General features: G+C 42.8%; 1 protein-coding gene across 8 annotated transcripts in view; it reads right to left on the bottom strand.

The window, feature by feature from the left end:
- Window positions 1-21,342, bottom strand: part of LOC116858989 (dynein heavy chain 3, axonemal) — a 155,363-nt gene that overhangs the window by 98,315 nt on the left and 35,706 nt on the right. For 6 of the 8 annotated variants that reach the window (XR_004381058.1, XM_032843952.1, XM_032843948.1 and 3 more), the window contains exons 12-18: window positions 18,900-19,111; window positions 14,717-14,808; window positions 10,010-10,124; window positions 7,345-7,461; window positions 6,356-6,535; window positions 4,573-4,709; window positions 628-829 (exon numbers count right to left, since the gene is read on the bottom strand). Coding sequence is in view for 7 of the 8 variants with exons in the window: in XM_032843952.1 (XP_032699843.1) it covers window positions 628-829; window positions 4,573-4,709; window positions 6,356-6,535; window positions 7,345-7,461; window positions 10,010-10,124; window positions 14,717-14,808; window positions 18,900-19,111 (1,055 nt within the window). In the remaining variant the exon portion in view is untranslated. The remainder of the gene's footprint in view (window positions 1-627; window positions 830-4,572; window positions 4,710-6,355; window positions 6,536-7,344; window positions 7,462-10,009; window positions 10,125-14,716; window positions 14,809-18,899; window positions 19,112-21,342) is intronic. The other 2 variants (XM_032843953.1, XM_032843951.1) reach the window with 2 other exon arrangements.

The raw sequence follows: 21,342 nt of genomic DNA, 5'->3' as shown, positions 1-21,342 counted from the left end.
TTTAAAAAAACCCCACCTACTCCAGATGGAGTCTGTCTGTCTGACCAGATCACTATTTTTTTTTTTTGTTTGAGAGAGAGAGACAGAGGCGGACACACACGAGCAGTGGTGGTGGGGGGTGCAGAACAGAGGGAGAGGGAGAGAGAGAATCTTAAGCAGACTCCATGCTTAGCACAGAACTGACACAGGGCTTGATCTCATGACCCTGAGATAATGATCTGAGCCAAAATCAAGAGTTTGACGCTTAACCAACTGAGCCACCCAGGTGCCCCTGAAAGCAGATCGATTTTAACTGGGCTGTACTCATGGAGATCTGAACAGCATCTGCTGTTGGGTCTGATGCCTACTATTGCCTCCACATCAGGTTTGGTTGAAATCCTTCCATAAATTTAGTGGGTTGCGTGGATTGCAGTATAACCCCCATCGTAGAGATGAGCAAACCGAGACTCAAAGATTACGCTTGGTGACCCAGAGTCACCCAGTCAGTAAACTGAAACCCAGGTTTCATACCCAGGCAGTATGGAACTTGAGTCCAAGCAAGGGCTTAAACAATCAATATGCTCTCTGCCTCTCTCTGTATTGCTCTGCCAGGGACAAAAGAATGAAAATGAGTAAGAGGAGAGTTACTTTGGCTTGAGCTGGGTAGATTTTCTGTTTGAATGGAACGGTTTCTTTTTCTGAGCTGATCATTCCCACAATCTCCAGACTGCTTGTAAATTCTAGCTTGGCAATTCCTTCAAAGCACTTCTTTAAATGTGGTTGCACGCGGAGGGGGTCCTTCGTCTCTGACAAGATCTCCAGCAGCTCATCGTTTGACAGGAAGAAGAACCTATTTCAAAGCAAACGAAGATGGCAACTGGAGTCTCTTTTGAGAACTTCTTTTCCCAACAAGGTGATATTTTCTAAAGGGAGAGGACACCCCAGGAACACCAGCCATGTTCTAGAGTCTTTTTAAGGCACATTCCTTTTCACTATTTTTCATCTGGGGCATAGAGCGTGGACACAGGTTTGACTCAGACCAAGAGAAAATAAAAAAGCTGGTATATATGAATTCAATATGGTTTGGGCATAGGATACTACCTTTTGGGACAGTGGTTCTGAACTTTGGATGTACTTTAGAATCGCCTGTGAAGCTTTTCTAAAAAACTCCAATGCCAAGGTTGCACTGCCCAGAGTTTCTAATATAATTGATTTGGGGTTGGGTCTGGGGATTGACAGATAGATTGATTGATTTGAAAGATTTTATTTATTTATTTGACAGAGACAGACACAGTGAGAGGGGGAACACAAGCAGGGAGAGAGGGGGAAGGAAAAGCAGGCTTCCTGATGAGCAGGGAGCCCAATGTGGTGCTCAATCCCAGGACCCTGGGATCATGACCTGAGCCGAAGGCAGACGCTCAACCACTGAGCCACCCAGGCACCCCACAACTGAGCCACACAGGCACTCGTGGGGATTTATATTTTTTTTCAATCCCAGGTGATTCTAATATACAGTCAGTACTGAGAAGGAGAGGGAAGACCTCCTTATCTTTCCTTATCTCAAAGTATGATATGTCACAGGTGTGAAATAAGAAGTATGCTATTAATGAACCTATCTGATGTGTACAACAAAGGCAAAAGGAAATGTAGGTAGAATTAAATTTCCTTACATTTTATAGCCCATTGACAAATACTTGAGACAGGCAGAGTGTGACATTCCTTCAGGAACTCACAACTGTCTTAATGTTAATGCTTTGCTAAAGGCAAAAAGCAACCTTTGCTTGACAATAGCCAGACCTCCAGGATCCTGTAAGTCTTAACATATGACAATCCTTTTGGAAACTTGCTTTGTCTCTACCCCACCCCCCCAAATTTAGAAGAATACAATCAATTGCTCCTCATAATCCTGGGGCAGCTCTTTCTGCCCATGGGTCCTGTCTCTGTGATTTAATAAAACAATCTTTTTGCACTAAAAACATCTCAAGAATTCTTTCTTGACTGTTTGCTCCTGAATCTCACAACACATCACATCACTATACATGTAGAGGCTCTGACCATGTTTTAAGTTAGAAATGATAAGCTCATTCTCTTGCTCAGACCCTTCAAGCAGCAACCACAAACCATTAGGAAATACTAAAGGTATATAAACCTTTACTGTAACCACCAAGCTGAAAGTCCCATAATGGAGGGACCACACGATTATGGTCTTCACTGATTATGGTGGATTATAAAAATGGCCACAATATTTATGGCTCCTCTCTACAAGAGGTAGAGTCTGTTTTCACATGTCTCATACTTGGCCTGGCTCTTTGTCCTGCTTTGGCCAATAGACTGTAGTAAATATGAACTCATGTAAGTTCCAAGCCTAGACTAGCTGGCCTTGGGAATCCCATTACCACAACTATGTGAATAAATCCAGGCTAGCTTTCTGGCCCAACTATCCTGGTTGCCCCAGCCAAAAGGAAGCCAACTAATAGACCAGTGACTGAAGCCATCAACTACCAGCTGGCAAAAGTCATATGAATGAGCCCTCATGAGACCTTTGGAACCATCCAGCTGAGAACAAAGGAACCACCTGGCTAGACCAGAAGAACCATCCAGCTGAGCCCAGCCCTATTTGCAAACCCACAGAATTGTGAGCTAAATAAATAGTTGCTGTTTCAAGCTTCTATGTTTTGGGGAGGTTTGTTACACAGCAAAGCAAACTAATGCATTATAGCTGCAGTGTTGAGCAGGTAGGAAGAGCTCAATAATTATTTGTTGACTGACTAACTTACCAATAATTAATGATATCCATTTTTCCCACTGCCAAGTAAAATTCAAACAGGTGGTCTCTATGGATTTATCATGTGTGATAAAGCATATGGCTCAATGGCCATAAGAGTCATTATGTAAAAAATTTGTATACCTACCATAAAATTGTTATTTAGCACTCTGCATTTTCAAGATAAAATTAATTTCAAATATGTGAAATTATTCAATAATACTTTCCAAAGTGTTTTCTCAGAGTGCTTGACTTTATCCTGTAAAAATGCATAAACACACATTGACAGAGAGAGACAATGTGTGTGTGTATGTGTGTGTGTGTGTGTGTAACGTAGGGAACAAATGAGGCTTAGAGATGTCAAATAACTCAGTATTTTATATTGACTGCCTGGATTGAATTCTGGCTTGTCCATTTACCAGTCTTATGTTTTCTGGCAAGTTACTATTTCCTTGTTTGTAAAAGGCAGATAATAATAATGTTTTTAACCTCATAGGATTCTTGTGAGTTTAAATAAGTTAATGCAGGTAAGGCACTTAGGGCAGTGTCCTGACATACGGTAAATGCTGTGGAGGTGTTGGCTATTGTTCATATTTTTATAAGGAATAACACTAGTAGGAATAGGACTAAAAGCCCAAATCTCAGGGGTTTCCTGTTCCTAAGTTTTGTGCTTCCAAACTGAAGTTTCTTCCACTATTTGTGCTGTATTCATGTTGTCCAATCCTGAAGACATTAGCCATAGGCTAGCTACATCACAAAATTAATATCAAATAAATCAAAAATTCACTTTCTCAGGTACACCAGGACATTTCTGAATCCTATACAAATCACTTTTTAAAAGTTTGTGGTGGAAAGCAAGAAACTAACTTTGTCTCCAAATAAGGGAACACTGAAATTTCCTTTTCTTAAAAGCACATTGGGATCAAACCTACATCCAAATGACATGGAGTGACCATCCATGGTGAGCTAGACATGGACAGATTATCAGGAGCAAGGACCCTCTTTTCTGGAACCAGCCCTCTAAAATGACTTTGACTCTGGGGCGCCTGGGTGGCTCAGTGGGTTAAGCTGCTGCCTTCGGCTCAGGTCATGATCTCAGAGTCCTGGGATCGAGCCCCGCATCGGGCTCTCTGCTCAGCGGGGGGCCTGCTTCCTCCTCTCTCTCTGCCTGCCTCTCTGCCTGCTTGTGATCTCTGTCAAATAAATAAATAAAATCTTTAAAAAAAAATAAAATAAAATGACTTTGACTCTTATGTAGAAGAACACTGGTTCTTGTGGAGAAAAAAGAGTCAAATATTTATAAGCATACCTACCAGAAACTACAACATTTGATGGAAAAGAAATTCAACTGACATTTCTTAAACAGTTTAGACAGCCAAATGCTTTACATGCATTATTTCACTGATCTACATAAATATATGAGTAAGAGCCATTATTGTATTTCTATTTTACAGTGGAGAACCGGAGGCTCAGATAGACTTGCTAGGATCTCGATATTAATAAGTGCAAGAGCTGGGACTCAAACCAAAGTCTGTTTAACTCCAAAGTCTAAGCTCTTAATAATGACTACTGTATCCCTTCGGTTGGGTATTGGACCATGATGGTTGGCAACGATGTGGACTTGGCCCCTACTGGTGTCCATTCAACTTCATTCTAAGTAATGACCATGAAGACCTGTCCTCCCCATGAGAGCGGTCTTGTGGAGAATGGAGAACCAGGAAAGACTATGAAATAGGTTGGTAGAAGCCAACTCTCCGGATGAAAAAATGTAATTCTACCTATATATGGGTCGAAAAGGCAACTCTGAGCAAAAGAAAAGTACCAAATACCTGGGAAAAAACAGTCTCTTCTTCTCTAAGTAATCATTCAGCCCCTTCTGGATGTCCTCCAACAGAAGGTTGGCTTCTTGAAGCTTCTCAGCCATCCTTGGCTGGTCTGCTGCGACCAGAACCCTGGTATCTTTCACCTAGGTTCCATCAAAAAAAGTGAGGATCACCATGGGGGTCCCAGATTCTGACACTGATCATTGTAATGAGTGTACAACCAGTCCAACAAATACTGACCTCCCGGCCCAGCTAACTTAGCCTCCTAATCCTGCAAGGGTGAAATGCTCTTACAACACGATTCTATTCCTTTGGACACATTCTATTCCTTCCATTTTGTGCAACTCCTCGGAGTGACCTTTTATTTGTTAGATGCAATGCTGCCTGATTTAGGGATTTTTTAATAAAGTCAATTTGCTCTTTAAAGTTTAAAATCAGCCAATTTGATCTTTAATAACTAAGATCAGTTGAATTTGTGTTACTTAATACTTGCAACCAAAAAATCTGAACTAATACAGAGTTGGAGGAAACAGGATATCATGAATCCTGGCTCCACTTGCAGGGCAATATAAATGCCTACTAGAGTGGATAAATTTTCCTGGGATATGTTCTCTACAAGGGAGCCCCAATGGAGCACACTTGGCTTCAAAAAGGAAAAAGATACCATCTCTCTCTCTTTTTTTTTCTTTTCAGCATAACAGTATTCATTGTTTTTGCACCACACCCAGTGCTCCATGCAATCTGTGCCCTCTCCAATATCCACCACCTGGTTCCCCCAACCTCCCACCCCCACCCCTTCAAAACCCTAAGATTGTTTTTCAGAGTCCATAGTCTCTCATGATTCACTTCCCCTTCCAATTTCCCTCAACTCCCTTCTCCTCTCCATCTCCCCTTGTCCTCCATGCTATTTGTTATGCTCCACAAATAAGTGAAACCATATGATAATTGACTCTCTCTGCTTGACTTATTTCACTCAGCATAATCTCTTCCAGTCCCGTCCATGTTGCTGCAAAAGTTGGGTATTCATCCTTTCTGATGGAGGCATAATACTCCATAGTGTATATGGACCACATCTTCCTTATCCATTCATCCGTTAAAGATACCATCTCTTAATAGATACTCCTGAATGCCTCGTATACCCAGTGAACTCACCCTTCAAGGCTTGTTTCCAATGTTGCTCCCCTTTGAAGGACTTCCTTGACACTACCAGGCAACAAAATCACTCTCCTGTGTTCTAAAAGCTGTTTGTGTATATACTCCTACAATAGCTCTCCTATTTACCTAAGACTCTCTCCTCACAAGACTCTCTCCTCACTCTCTCCTGACTAGGCAGAAATCATATTCTAGTCCTCTTCAAGTATTTTCTGACTATTAATTCAATGCTGAGTATCAAGTAAATATTTGTTAAATAAATAACTGAATATGGAGGAGAATTTGGAGTTCTAAAATGATCCTCAATCTATAAAAGTTTTATTGCATTATCCTGTGACAAAAGTCTCCTACCTTGTTAGGAACGAGAGCTAAATTATACAGACTGCTAACAGTTGCCTCTAGGGAGGTGGGTTTTCAAAAGGCCTCCATTCTCTGTATTACATATCTCTATGTTTGAATGTTTAGTAACAGTAAGTTTCAAAATCAGAAAAAAATTTTATAAAAATATTGAATTTGGAAAAAAATCTGGTTTACTTATAAATTTCAAGGGACATGGTTATGATACACACAATGAGGAACATCTGTATGGCATCCCACATTCCTGATGGTGAGATGTGCTAGGGAGTTAAAAACTTACCGCTTGGGACATGATTGATTTCCAATAACTATCAACGATGGAAAATTTCCTGCCCTCTTCTGGCATCTGGGCTATGATGTCCTCTGAACTGAAGATCGGTTCCAGGTATAGCCAGGTGGCTTGGCATTTCAACCAGGCATCCAAAATTTCCTGCACACGAACCAGCTTTTCTTCCCACTTCTGTGAATTTAGCATTTCATATCTGAATCATTAATCTGCCACTCTGCAACACAGGCCCACTGACTGAACAAATTGGATGGATTTGTTCATTCATTTGCTCTTTCACTTGTTTAGCAAATACTTGTTGAGTATTTGCCCCCTATGTTCTGGTCATTGTTCTAGGCATTGTGGATTCAGCAAAGAAAGTAACTGACAAGCATCCTTGCCCTCACGTAGTTCTTTTTCTAGTGGAATAATAACAATAATAACAGCCATAATACATCTTCTGTGACCAGTGATGGTCCGAGTGCTTTATGTAAGTGAAACCAATTAATCCAACAGATTTATGAGGAAGATATTATTACAAAACTCACTTTACAGATGCAGAAATGGACATACAACAGTTCAAGGAACTTGTCCAAGGCCACACAACAAGGGGTGAAGCCAGAATTTGAACCCAGGCAGTCTGGCTCCAGAGTCTGTGCCCTTAGCTTATGCCATTTCTATAAACAATGAGCAGAGGAGGCCAAACCTGTACCCTTGTGTAGTTTACATTCTAGATTACTCTAGCCCATAAAATACTTTCCAAATGTATTTTTATTCAGTGCATTAAAATCATCTCATCTTCTTTTTTGGCAGACTGTTGCAAAGACACAGTGTGCCATATGCTTACTTGGATGGTTACGGCTTTCAGTCTTGTGTTATTTATTTTTTCCAATCAGGAAAAACTGAGCTTCTTTGTTAACTGAACTTAAAAATCTTCTCCCTCCTCCAACAAACCCAGAGCTAATAATGAGAAATCACAGAACCTCCACCTCATTTCCTCTTACCCGGCATTCTGCTTCTATTGGTTTGATGAATGGGGAGCCACACATGGTCTGGGTCTTTATCACGTGATCATCAAGTAATAACTGAATGTCATCAACTGCACACAAGATGCTTGTATCCTGCAAAAAAGATTTGCACAGATGTCAAAACCACAACACCCCCCAATTTTCATGCTGATCTCCAAAGGCCCCACAGCTCTGCTGTCCACCCAAGTGGGGCAGAAATCTATCTCACAGAGGACGGAATTTTTATTTTCTTCCTTCAAAGTGTGTGTGTGTGTGTGTGTTTAAGATTTTATTTATGAGAGAGAGAGAGAGAGAGAGAGCACACAAGTAGGGGTAGGGGTAGAAGGAGAGGGAGAAATAGGATTCCCAATGAGAAGAGAGCCCTATATGGGGCTGGATCCCAGGACCCCAGGATCACAGACCTGAGGCAGATAATTAATAATTGACTAAGCCACCCAGACACCCTTCCTGGAAAGTGTTCTTAAAGACATTTATTCTCAACCTCTTTTGCAGAAGTCAAATATGATCCCCGCCCATACCTGCAACTATTATCTGTTGGGGATTGGCAGGGTGGGGGGAGGGGGAGAGCACGTTGTTCTATCTTCTCTATGTTCTACTTCCCTGGCCACTTGCTTTGCTGGCAAGCTGATCCTCAGGTGGGTTCAGCTGCTGATCTCAATGGTTGGCCCTTGACCTGTGGTTCCCAAACTGTGTGCTGAGAGGCTGCTGGGCACTGCAGCCAACTTAGAAATTTCATTCAAAAATGAAATACACATTTTTTTCTTTCAATTTACATGGATTTTTTAAAAGCAGTTGTGGATAGGATACAACTGCTTACTAGAGTTGTTTGAACCTAATTACTTCATAAACAAAGCTGTTAGGAATTTCTTTTGGCCCAGGGAGGGGAACTATGAAAAAAAATACTAAGACACAAAAGGCGCCACAAACAGAAAAAAGTTTGGGAACCTCTGCCTATACTCTCAGTTTTTTTTTTTTTTTTTAAGATTTTATTTATTTATTTGACAGAGATCACAAGTAGGCAGAGAGGCAGGCAGAAAGAGGGTGGGAGGGGGGAAGCAGACTTCCTGCTGAGCAGAGAGCCCGATGCGGGGCTCGATCCCAGGACCTTGAGACCATGACCTGAGCCGAAGGCAGAGGCTGTAACCCACTGAGCCACCCAGTCACCCCTATACTCTAAGTTTTTAACTAGTAGTACAGGTTACTGTGCCGTGAGGGGCAGCTCCTACAAATGGCACTCTTTTTCCTGGGCCACCTTGGTTAGCCAAGCTGAGAGGAGTCTGCCCCTCTTCTGGCAGGTCTGGCCTTTCTGGCTCTGTTTTCACTTCCTTGAAGCCTACATCTGGATGGTTAAATTGGGGCTAGGATATATTCTCTCATCTACCTTCTACCAGTAGCTCTGCACTGGAAAGTGTGTCTAGCTTTTAATAAAATGATACTGTGAGTCCCTTTGCCTGTCAAGCCTTGCCTATTAGCTGCATCACTCAAAAACTCTTAAGATGGGGGCACCTGGGTGGCTCAGTGGGTTAAGCCTCTGCCTTCGGCTCAGGTCATGATCTCAGGGTCCTGGGATCAAGCCCCGCATCGGGCTCTCTGCTCAGCGGGGAGCCTGCTTCCCCCTCTCTCTCTGCCTGCCTCTCTGCCTACTTGTGATCTCTCTCTCTCTCTCTGTCAAATAAATAAATAAAATCTTAAAAAAAAAAAAAAAACAACTCTTAAGATGGGCCTACTGCAACTGAGCTGTTCCCAGGTTCCCAAGCTCAACCCCTCAACCCAGCCCAACAGCCTCCAGCAGTATCTAATCCCATCAGGGGGTATAGCACCAAGTTGCTGCTGACACCCTCAGGTGCCTGGTCTTGCTGAGAGAGGCCCCAGTTCTTTTCCCTTGCATTGGCTCAGTTATGGTTCTTATCCACACAAAACCGAGGGGACGTGACCATTCAAAGTAAAACAATGGAGAAGTCACAAAAAGATAACATGCAGCCTGGAGGACAGGGAGATTCTTAACCTGCACTGCCCGTTAGAAAAAACAGGGCAGCCTGAAAAGAAATATATTGTTTTGAGATGCTTTAAGCATTATTGACCAGGATGCTCCTGAAGGACAGTGGTGGGTAAGCCCTCCCTGGGAGGTGCTAATTCAGCAGTCTCGTTCAGTTCCTTTGCACTGAGAAAGCTTGTTGCTCTGAATCAAAAGCCCTTTCTCATTTACAAAATGCACCCTTCCTGTGGGGCCTGGAAGGATGAATGACTGGCACATGAAGGCAGATGGGAGGAAACAATCTAATGCACAGGATAGTGATTACAGACAACAAGACCGCATTAAAAACTCCAAAGTTGCTAAGAGACTGATCTTAATTGTTCCCACCACAAAAAAGAAATGATAATTATGGGACATCACAGAGCTGTTCGCCAACACAAGGGTGGTGATCATATTGCAATACATAAATGTATCAAATCAACACTTGTACACCTTCAACTTATACAATGTTGCATGTCAATTATAGCTCAATAAAAATAAATTAAAAAAAAAAGATGTTAGGGATCCTTCCTTCTTGAGCTCTGTTGCAATTCTGAATGACTACTCTCGGTAAGCTATAATAAATGGGCTGTGGTCAGGGGGCTGGGCGGTGGGAATGACACTCACAGTGTCTCTGTACTTCACGAAGCTGAATGTCATGTTAACCCAGTCTGACTTCATTTTCTCTAAGTTTTTCTCCAGAGAGTATTCCTTACTGGCGGCTGCACCAATGGGCTCCAGTCTAAAGAGAACACAGCAATAGCAATGTCAACAGGAGGAGGGCAGTGAAAACACGGCAAAGGAGAAATTGCGGTTCACCCTGAAGACAAATTTAAAAGGCCCTTAATTTTACGAAAATGTTTACTATCCAACTCTAAGATGCGCCAGCTAGCTCTGATGTTTTGCAGGGTTTCTTACCCTCAGCACTAGCAGCCTGTGGGCTATATTATGGGCTGAATTGTCCCCCGCCGAAATCATGTGTTTAAGTCCTAAACCCCAGTATCCTAGAATGCAAGGTTCCCTATTTGAGATAGTGTCTTTAATGAGGTAGTTCAGTTACTGAGTAACGAATAGAGTTGTTGATCACTATATTGTACACTTGAAGCTAATATAACACTATGTTAACTATAATGAAATTAAAATTTTTTTATTTTTAAAATTTATTTAAGTTCAATTAGCCAACATATAGTACATCGTTCATTTCAGAAGGAGCATTCAAAGATTTATCAGTTGCGTATAACACCCAGTACTCATCACATTGAAATTAAAATTTTAAAAAAGAGGTAGTTCAGTTAAAATGAGGTCATTAGGGTGGCTCCTGATCCAATATGACTTGTGTCCTTACAAGAAGGGGAAATTAAGGGGCACCTGGGTGGCTCGGTGGGCTAAAGCCTCTGCCTTCGGCTCAGGTCATGATCCCAGGGTCCTGGGATCAAGCCCTGCGTGGGGCTCTCTGCTCAGTGGGGAGCCTGCTTCCTCCTCTCTCTCTGCCTGCCTCTCTGCCTACCTGTGATCTCTGTCTGTCAAATAAATAAATAAAAATATTAAAAAAAAAAAAAGGGGAGATTAAGATAGACACAGGCAGAGGGAAGACCATGCAAGGATACAGGGAAAAGGCGGCCTTTTGCAAACCAAAAAGAGAGTCCTCAGAAGAAAACAATTCTGCCAACGCCTTGAACTTTCAGTCTTCAGAACTAGGAGAAAATAAGTTTCTGTTGTTTAAGCCACACAGCCTATGGCATTTGTTATAGCAGCCCTAGCAAACCAATATAGGGTGGGAGAGGGGGCTGTCCCACAGTCCCCCTGCTGTCCCTACAGGGGGCTGTAGGACGTTTAGCAGCATCCCTGGGCTCTACTCAAAGGAAGACACCAGTAGCAGACTGCCCCTGTTCCCACCTCTTGTCAGTTGTGGCAACCAAAAATGTCTCCAAATATTGTCAAATGTCTCCTAGTTGGGGGTGGGGGGGGGAGGTGTCCCCAGTTGAAAACTACTCCTTTAAAGCCATTAAAACAAGACCTCCTTTTCCCCCATTTGCATTTACTCCTTACTCCAGAATTATTATTCTGACTTCCTTTTTGAATCTTAGAACTTCTGCTAACCTACACGATGGCTTTGCTCTACTTTTTGTCCCTACTTTTTTTTTTTTTCTTACATAATCTCTACACCCAATGTGGGGCTTGAACTCACAACCCCAAGATCAAGTCGCATGTTCTACCAAAAGAGCCACCCACTTACCCCTGTCCCCACCTTTTTAAAAACAACTGCTATTTTCCTGATATGCTGGGTCCACATCTATAGCCTTTCTGTTCCACAGAAAGAGGGAAGACAAGTTTCTTTCTTCATGCTTCCACACGGGGAGATGGGTCCTAAACTCAGGTGTGACCTGGGAATTGGGAAGAACCCAGAAGCCAAGTCCTTGGAAGGAGGAGGAGGGGTTAGTCTGCCTCAGCACTTGTCTTTCATTGCAAGCCCGAATGCAGAAGAAACATTCTGGTCTTTCCAGGAAACTGAAGCCCAGATGAAGCAAGTGATGTGCCCAGAGCCACACATGCAGCTGGGGAGTGCCAGAACCAGGTCTAGACACCAGTTCCTCTGGCTTCTAATCCAGTGTTTCTTCTTCCCCCGCAATGTGCCTTTTCCCCTCTCCTTGTCAGAAGGAGCAAGAGAATTATTCACATGTGGTCAACCAAATAGAACCAACTAAACAGAGCTGAGATCCCTCACGCAGCCTCATTCAGGGCAGGGGAGGAGGCACATTCCAAAGCATGACTAAACAAGACCTCAGCAGCAGGGTCAGCATCCTAAATGTGGCCTTCTTGGGAGATGACCATAATGAGTGTGCATGTAGGAAATAATTAATAGAAGCAGGTGCCAACCCAGGTGGGTGTGAGACAAGGAGGCTGGCTGCGTGGCTTTGCCCAAGTCACTTGACAGTCCTTAGGTCCCCCCATCGGCATACACCCGGGATTGTTGGTATAATTAAGTAAAATGTTTGCAACATGCTTTAGGACTTATAATTTTGCAAATAATTGCACAGGGGAAGGATTAGTGGGTTTGGGGGTTCTCGAAGCCCATCAAGAGTTTACCTTACACAAAAGGGCTAAAGAAGCTGGTGAACTCTGTGCCACATGTGGTAACGCTGCATTAACTGTGGGATGGGGGTATAGGGGGACATCCCAGCTCACTCACAGGTAATGGCTGAGAACTTTGATGTTAACTCAGTTCAGGTTACATGCCTTGTCTCCTAATCCCCACCATAACTCTAATCACCCAGATACTAGTCTTCTTCCCACTTTACCAGATAAGGAGACTGAGATACAGAGAGGTAAACAACTTGGCCAAGGTGTTACCACATTTGGGTTTGTCATAGTTGAGCCCACTGGCATGGAGAGTGGCACAGTTACTGTGTGTTCACTTGGTTTTTTGGTCTCCTTAGATGGGTTTGTTCTTTAGGTGGTACAATATGGCTCTGGAGTCAGCCAGTCTGGGGTTAGGTCTTGGTTCTTTCAGTTACTGCTGTGACCTCTGGCTAGTTACCTAACAACTCGGATCAACTTATTTCCTCATCTGTAAAACAGGGATAATAATAGTAGCTACAACCTTAGGTTAGAGTGACGGAGAAGTTGGTTAATGTTTATTAAATTTTTGGTCCAGCATAAATATTCAATAGCTGGTATCACTTAGAAACATCTTCAAAGGGGAAAAAGTGGCCTTTTAATGAAATAACTCACACCTGGTAGAAAGGCACCTGTCTCCAGGTTGCTCCTCAAAGACAGCCTGTGACGGTTGTATGGGGGGGGTGGGGGGTGGAGAGCATCAGAGCATTCAGGTGGCAGAGAGATTTAGGGGCTTGGGAGCACATTAGATTAGACCCAGCATTCCCATGGGAATGGAGAAGGGGAGATGGCATACATCAGAATCACCTAGAGCAGTGCTGCCCATTTGAGATAAAAGGTGAGTACCCCACTTTAAAGTTTCCAGGAGCCAAATTTTTAAAAAGTAAAGAGAGGGGCACCCAGGTGGCTCAGTGGGTTAAAGTCTCTGCCTTCGGCTCAGGTCATGATCCCAGGGTCCTGGGATTGAGCCCCGCATCAGGTTCTCTGCTCAGCAGGGAGCCTGCTCTCCCCTCTCTCTCTCCCTGCCTCTCTGCCTACTTGTGATCTCTGTCAAATAAATAAATAAAATCTTAAAAAAAAAAGTAGAGAAACATGGGAAATTAATTTTAAAGATTTTTTTTTTTTTTATTTGACAGAGATCACAAGTAGGCAGAGAAGCAGGCAGAGAGAGAGGAGGAAGCAGGCTCCCCGCTGAGCAGAGAGCCCGATGCGGGGCTCGATCCCAGGACCCGGAATCATGACCCGAGCCGAAGGCAGCGGCTCAACCCACTGAGCCACCCAGGCGCCCCGGGAAATTAATTTTAATAAATTAACTCAGTATATCCAAAATATTACCATTTCAACATGCAATCAATATTAAAACTTATTATTTTGCTTTCTTCCTTAATAAGCCTTTGAAATCCAGCTCCTATTTATACTGCCAGCACCTCTAATTCAGAATAGTTTCATTTCAAGGGCTTAGTAGGATATGTGGCTGGTGGCTCCCACACTGGAAGGTGCTGACCTGAAACACTGGTTAAAACACAGATTGCAGGGTCCACACTCAGAATTTCTCATTCAGTAGACTGGGATGGGGCCTGAGAACGTGCATTTCTAACACGTTCCCATGGGATGCTGATGCAGCTGGTCTGGGGACATGCCCGGAGAAGCGTGTGTGTCGAGTTAGACCCGAACCCCACTGTCTAACAGGGATTCTAGTCCATGTCATACAGCACCTCCCATCTTCTGCCCCGAAAGAGGTGCAGACAAACCATCAGAGTCCTCAGAATATCTGGTCCTGAAAATAGCAATTCAAATAGTACCAATTCCTGCATACAGACTCCAGGGGCATTCGGAGAAAAGGAGAAAGCAAGTGAAGAATTCTATTATTTGACTGTGTTTTTCAGACTCCTAAGGGCTCAGAGAACCACTCCTGTTTGTTTAAAAGAGGAAACTGAAGCCCAGGAAGGTGGAATGATTTTACCTGAAGTCACTCAGACCTGGGCTTGGAACTCCGTTTCCAAGAACTTTTTTTTTTCCCCCTTTGAAATAAAATCTGACTCAATTTTCTAGTCACAATCTGTCATCCACTTGGCAACTGAAAGTGAGTTTCACCAGCAACTTAAGTCACCCTGAACCAGAAGGAGAAAAACAGCCCAGTAGGAGGCCAGTCATATCTTGTGGGGATTCAGATACTTGGACTGAAAAGCTTCCTGAAGGGGCGAGGAGGAGTCTTACTTGTCAACGAATTTGCCGAACCCGTATTCCAGCATATTCGAGAGGCAAGTTGTTTCTGTGGGCTTTATTTCATAGCCGACAATCTCACTGATCTGCAGAACAGAGAGGAAAACAAATGTGTGTTGTCCAAGGTAGCAGCACTGGCCAGTAGATTTTCCATGATGAGAGATGTGTTCTACTCCCCACAGTGCCTTATAGTAGCTGCCAGTCACATTTGGCCATTGAGCCCTGGAAATGTGGCCAGTGTGACTGAGGAACTGATTTTTAACTTTTATTTAGTTTTACCTACCTTAAATTTAAATAGCTGTACAGAGCTAGTAGCTAATGAACTGGATGGTGTAGGTCTAAAAAAAGTGGGAGGCAGCCTAGGGCTCACACTGAATTCTATCTGGCTTACTGGGGATCACTGCCTATCAACACTTGCCTAGTGCCAACTTGTGAGTACCCAGGGGGTGAAACTGGATCCTGGTTTGTTTTTGCGCTCCCAGAGCCTAGTGCAAAGCCTGGTCTATGACAAAAGCTGCAGTAAGTGTTTGCTGAGTAAAAGGAGGAAGTTATGAGCACATGGGACAGGCAGACCCTCCCCCCCCACCAATTCTACAATCTGAGGATGCTGGGAAGGAAGAAGAAACCCCCTCTGCCCAAATATCTTCCTTTCTACCTCAACGTGCTAACTTGCTGGAATGGTGAGCACTCATTGTGCCCATTCCTATGGTGTAAATACTGCCCCATGCATGTATTTTAACTGAAAATATCCCGGAAGGGGGTCTCACATGAAGTCTCTTAACGGCTTTGAACACTTTTCTCAAGGACTGAGAGATCTGGGAGGATGAGGGTTCCATGTGCTCAAGAGGAGTAGGAGGACCTGAAGGATAATGAGGCTCTAGGAGAAACCTCACCTGCTGCCCACCTGTCTCTGTCCAGTCCCAGGAGGATTACAGGATGTCAGAGGGGGGAAGGAATATGAGAGCTGGGGCCTGTTCTGTCTTATTTAGCCATGTGTCCCTGAGGCCTGGCATTTAATAAGAATCAGAAAGTGTTTATGGAGTGAAAGCATGTGTGAACCAGCTAATTCAAATGGCTTATCAATCAGGTCCTGAGGACACCTGGAGGACCACCAAGATAATAGAAATCATAGAAGTAATTAACATTTATTGAGGGCTTACTAGGAAGTAGGCAGTGTTTTAAGACCTTTATGCACTTATTTCATTCCTCCAATATGATGAGGAAGATACAAATGTATTATTATTCCTGTTTACATATAAGGAAACGGAGACAAAGTAAGTATCTTGTCCAGCTAATAAATGACAAAATTGCGACTTGGACCCAGTTCTGCCTAAAAAGCTCTTCTCCATCACATCTAGTGAGTCTCTCAGGTCGTCTATGTACAGTTGTGAAAGTTACACACTGCATAACTCTAAAAAGTACAATTCACAGTGTAGTTCACAAAAACCGCATTTCCCCGAGTTGCGGAGTGCACAACCTGCACAACTGTTCCTGGTGACCCTGAACTTTGATTTATTCTCTAATACTTGAAAGTGCTCTCTCTAGGATTAAATGACATAACTATGTGAAGCACTTGGCATAATACTTGGCCCATAGGAAAGACTCAGAGATTAGTAGTTTTTAAAAAATTCCTTGTTAATTACAGAGACTAACAAAGCATCTGTTTTTCTAATTCTAAAAGCCTACAGCTGCTCTGTCCAATATGGAGCCATCAGCTTCTTGTGGCTATTGAGAACTTGAAATGTGATTAGCCCAAACTGAGATGTGCTCTAAGTGTAAAAGCATACCACATTTCAAGGATTTAGTATGACATATGTGGGAGAACACATTAACATTTTTACACTGATTACCTATTGAATAATAATATTTTGAATATGTTTGATTAAATAAAATATATTCATAACATTTATTTCACCTGTTTGTGCCATTTTTTTTTAATGTGGCTACAAGAAACTCTAAAATTAGACATATGACTCATATCATTTCCATTGGGCAACACTGTCCTAGAGAGCCAGCTTTGGTACACATCAGTGTGGTTTCCTCTTAAGGTCAAATGTCACCCTGTTCCTCTTGTTTTAAACCACAGTAACAACCGCTTTGCTGATATTTGTGCCCTAACCCAAGGGACTAGCCCTTCCTTCTTAAGTTCTGGGAAATGATCAGAAACCACAGCACAACCACCCCCACACCCCATGTCCCCGGAAGATCCATCCTGTAGCCTTAAGAACTAGAGGTGGTTTAACCTTCAGAGTCCCCTGCCACAGCCAGAATCGGTGCATATAGATCTCCTAAGTTAGGCATCGGGGCAGAGAATGGCTTCCCCAGGCTGGTGGCTATCAATGGGGTGGCGTGTGGTTTGACCTACAGTGCAGGCAGGAAGGGCTTTGTGTGTATTTGGTGATCTCTCTCCTTTCTGAGCTCACTTTTAATTGTTCAGGCCCTTGGGTTTCCACTTTAGGGGCTCATTACTCAGGGGCCCCCACCCTGGGTCTAATACTCTGCTCTTAGCTACAGTTTACTAATCCCTTTAACCTGATATCTCTTGCCCCATTTCCCCCAGTCAAACAGACCTAGATTGTAATTCCCTCTCTCACCACTTACTAGCCTTGTGACAATTTACTCTCTCTAAGCCTCAGTTTTAAAATCTGTGAAATGAGACAATGATAGTCCCTGCTTCAAAGGGCTTTTGGGAGGATAAAATGAGGGAATCCACACAAAGTATATAACACAGAACCTAGTTCATTGCTGGTGTTCAAGATGTTTGAGCTATTACTTTTTTTTTTTTATTACTCTTATGCTTTTTAATTCTCTAGTTTTTCCAATCTGTCCATCTAAGTGATCTGTAAATGAGAATTAGGAATGTCTAGGAATGGTTGGGATTTTTAAAGTGCCCACATGTGAGAAGAGCATCATTACAGGGAAAGCACCAAGCCGAGGAGTTTCCTGGGATGGTTGTTTAAATGCACCACTGACGAGGGCACTTTCTGTAGTGTCATCTCATGGAAAGAACCCAGCATTACCAAAGGCAACTTGTCTATCCAATCTCCCCAGCCCTCCAAATGGGTCAAAGTTCTAGTTGGGCTAGGTCCATGGGGAGAGGCACATTAGGAGCACCTTTAAGTGGGAGCACTTCTGCTGGGGCAAGGCAAGACCAGAAGTCTGCTCAGATGAATCCTCCCTTGTCCTCCTTTACACCCTTTGCTTAGGTGTTGCATTTCAAGACTTCCTGGGAAATTAAAAGCAGTTCCCTTTAACAGAAAACTTCAGAATCTCTCATGTATCAAGATCTCTGTATTCCCAAAGAGATCAAAATGCTCCTAGCTCAGACTTCATTCTCTGAAAGGTAATGGGTGTGCTGTCAGATGGGGTCCTTCCAGATACTCGACCTCAGACATGTGCGTGGCTCCCAGAGAGGAATTCCAGGCCAAACCATAGAGAAAACTGCCTACGGAGAGCCAGTCTCATCTCCACCTCCACACAGAGCAACTTCTCAGTAGAGGACATTTCAAGGCCATTGCTAGCCCTTGAACGTGGTGATTATTTTAGAAACACAGCGAGTTTTCTTTTTTCTGCTTAGTCTTCACACCGCACTTATCACCCTCACACTTGGTTGCTTATAAAAGTCCCAACTATTTTTAGGGAGAATATTTATTATTCTCATTTATAGATTTAAAGGGCTGAAAGAAGAGTGAAATGTTATTTCTGAACATAGCCTGTTGGACAGTGAGGCTCTACAGTAGAGTCAGCCCAAGCAGAAACCATCTGGCACTGTCAGGAGGCCCCCAGAAAAGGTGTGGCTCTCTCTTTTGTCTGTCCTAGGTCAAAGGACAAATCAAGGTCCCTCCCACTGGAATTCAGTGCCCTTATTGTCCTTTAGGACCCTGAGCAGGCATTTGCTGAGGAAGGCAGATAAGGAAAGACTTTGTGGTCACTGGCTGGACCATACTTAACCATCAGCAACAGGGTCCCCAAAGAAAAGGGTCAACCTGTTCACGTGAAGAGGCAGGCATTTCTGCCTGTTCCCTTCCTCTTTCCATTACTTCCCCTTTAGCCTCAAGTAGAATCTCCCCTTCAGAAAGGAGAAGCTTGACCCAGTATTGGTTCCTGTCTTCCAAAGGGCTACCAGGACTAGGTATAGGTTGGGTATGGATTGGGCTGGGTAGGGGGTGACAGGGACCTGTTGCCAGTGCCGCTCCTTCATTCCTGGATTGCAGGAGATGCTGAGGATAGGGATGTGCTGTTTGAATTTATCAATCTTGACTTTCACATTCTCGGCTAACCGTCTGGGTGCAGGTACATCAGCTAGGGTCTTGGTCAATTTATATATAGTTCTCCACATGTTCCCTATTTCCTCTGAGATCTCCTCAGCATTCAGCAAGAAGAGGGGTCCTGAAATAGAAAACATGGGATGAGGGAAGGGTCAGACCCACCAAGTGGACTTTTAAGTCCCCGAAGTTAGAATGGTGCCTATGGTATGGATATTGGAACAGGCACAGGCTTTGGAGTTGGGTCTGGATCTGAAAACTTTCCTTAGCTGATAAAACCCTAGGGGTGCCCTGGGGATAAAAATATATGTTTATAAAAAATAAAATAAAATAAATATATATATACACCACACACACACACAAAAAAAACCCTAGGGGTGTTTTCCTGGAACTTTTCTAAGCCTCAACAGTGTCACCTATGACACAGGGGTGATAACGGACAGCCTGGCAGGTGATCGTGAACATTAAGTGAGCTAAGTGGCAAACACAATGCCTGGCACGTAATGCAAGTGCAGTTAGGGAATCAACTGTTAGCGGTGGTTACAGATGCTGTTATAGAAGCAGTAAAGATGCTCCACAAATCCTATGAAATACTGATGAGCGGGGGGTGGGGGAGTTCTTTGTACAGCTCTGGCAATTTTTCTGTAAGCTTGAAATTATCTTAAGATAATTTTTTTTTAAGATTTTTTTTTTTTATTTGACAGACAGATCACAAGTAGGCAGAGAGGCAGGCAGAGAGAGACAGGAGGAGGAGGCAGGCTCCCCCGCTGAGCAGAGAGCCCGATGCGAGACTCGATCCCAGGACCCTGAGATCATGACCTGAACCAAAGGCAGAGGCTTTAACCACTGAGCCACCCAGGCGCCCCTCTTAAGATAATTTTTAAAAAACAATGACCCCTCATTTAAAAAAAGTACTCTAAAATATTAATTTCCTTCTCCTCCTTTTCTTCATAGGGATCTTCTAGCATGTGGGTTTCCATAGTCAGTCAAAATCCTTCCATGCTGCTGCCTTCTTCCCCTTGGGCATTTCAAATCGGCATTAACTCTTGCATCATGATGTTGCAAATTGATTCAGAAACACTTTTCTTTCACTGCTACTGAGACTAAATAAAGCCTTGTTGATTTCCCATGCTTCATCAGCCTGACGTTTTTGAGGTGAGTAATCAAAATTTAAAACTTTTTGAAAAGAAAAAAAGAAATGTATGTAGTATCTGGGCAATATATAAAAATAATACATCATGTCCAATTTGGGTTTTTCATGGGAATGCAAGGCTGGCTTCATATTTGAAAAAATCAAACAATGGAATAAACTATATTAACAGCCTAAAAAAAGAAAATCACATGACAATATCAAATGATGCGGAAAAAGCATTTGACACAATTCAGTATCCATTCCTGATAAAAACCTCTAAACTGACTAAGGATAGAAAGGAGATTACTCAGCTTGATAAAGTGCATCTATAAAAAGCCTATACTACCTTTATACCTTTGTATACTGGAAATACGCACAGCTCTTTACACATCAATCATACCAAAACCAAACCCAAATAAAACAAATCCCTAACAGTTAATGGTATAAAATGGAATACTTTTTCCCTAAGATCAGGAACAGGGCAAAGATTTTCAATCTCATAACTCCTAATCAACATCATACTTAAAGTCCTAGACAGTGCAATGAGGCATGAGAAAGAAATCGGAGGCATACAGATTGGAAAAGAAGAAATGTCTTAGTTTTCCAGATGTCCATATGGATGATCCAAGAAAAATCTAAAGAAGAGCAATAATGTGGCACCTGAGCCTCAGACTCTTGATTTCTGCTCAGGCCATGACCTGGAGGTCATGGGCTTGAGCCCTGTGTTGGGCTTTGCTCTCAACAGGGAGTCTATTTGAGGATTCTCTCTCCTTCTCTCTCTCTGCTCATCCCTGCACTCACATGTGCATGCTCTCTATCTCAAATAAATATTTTTAAAAAGCAAAGGACAGCAATAACAAAATCTTTGCAAGGGAACAAACACATTGTAACAGAAATGAGAAGACATATGAAGGCTCCATTAGTAGACTGGACACAGCTGAGGAAAGAATCTTTGAGCTTGAGGATATATTATCAGAAACTTCCAAAGTTAAAGCAAAAATAAGATGGGGAAAAAATGGAACAGAATGACTAAGAACTATGGGATAACTACAAAATGTGCAACACTCAAGTAATGGAAATACCAGAAGGAGAATAAAGAGAAAGAACAAAGAAAATATCTGAAGCAATGACTGAGAATTTCCTGCAAATTAATGTCAGATACCAAACCACAGATCCAGGATAAATGCCAAAAACCATATCTAAACATACTATATTCAAACTGT

The sequence above is a fragment of the Lontra canadensis genome, unplaced genomic scaffold (assembly GCF_010015895.1).
Source record: "Lontra canadensis isolate GAN:19392208 unplaced genomic scaffold, GSC_riverotter_1.0 scaffold146, whole genome shotgun sequence".
NCBI classification, from domain to species: Eukaryota; Metazoa; Chordata; class Mammalia; order Carnivora; family Mustelidae; genus Lontra; species Lontra canadensis.
This window is presented reverse-complemented; position numbering and strand designations above follow the sequence as displayed.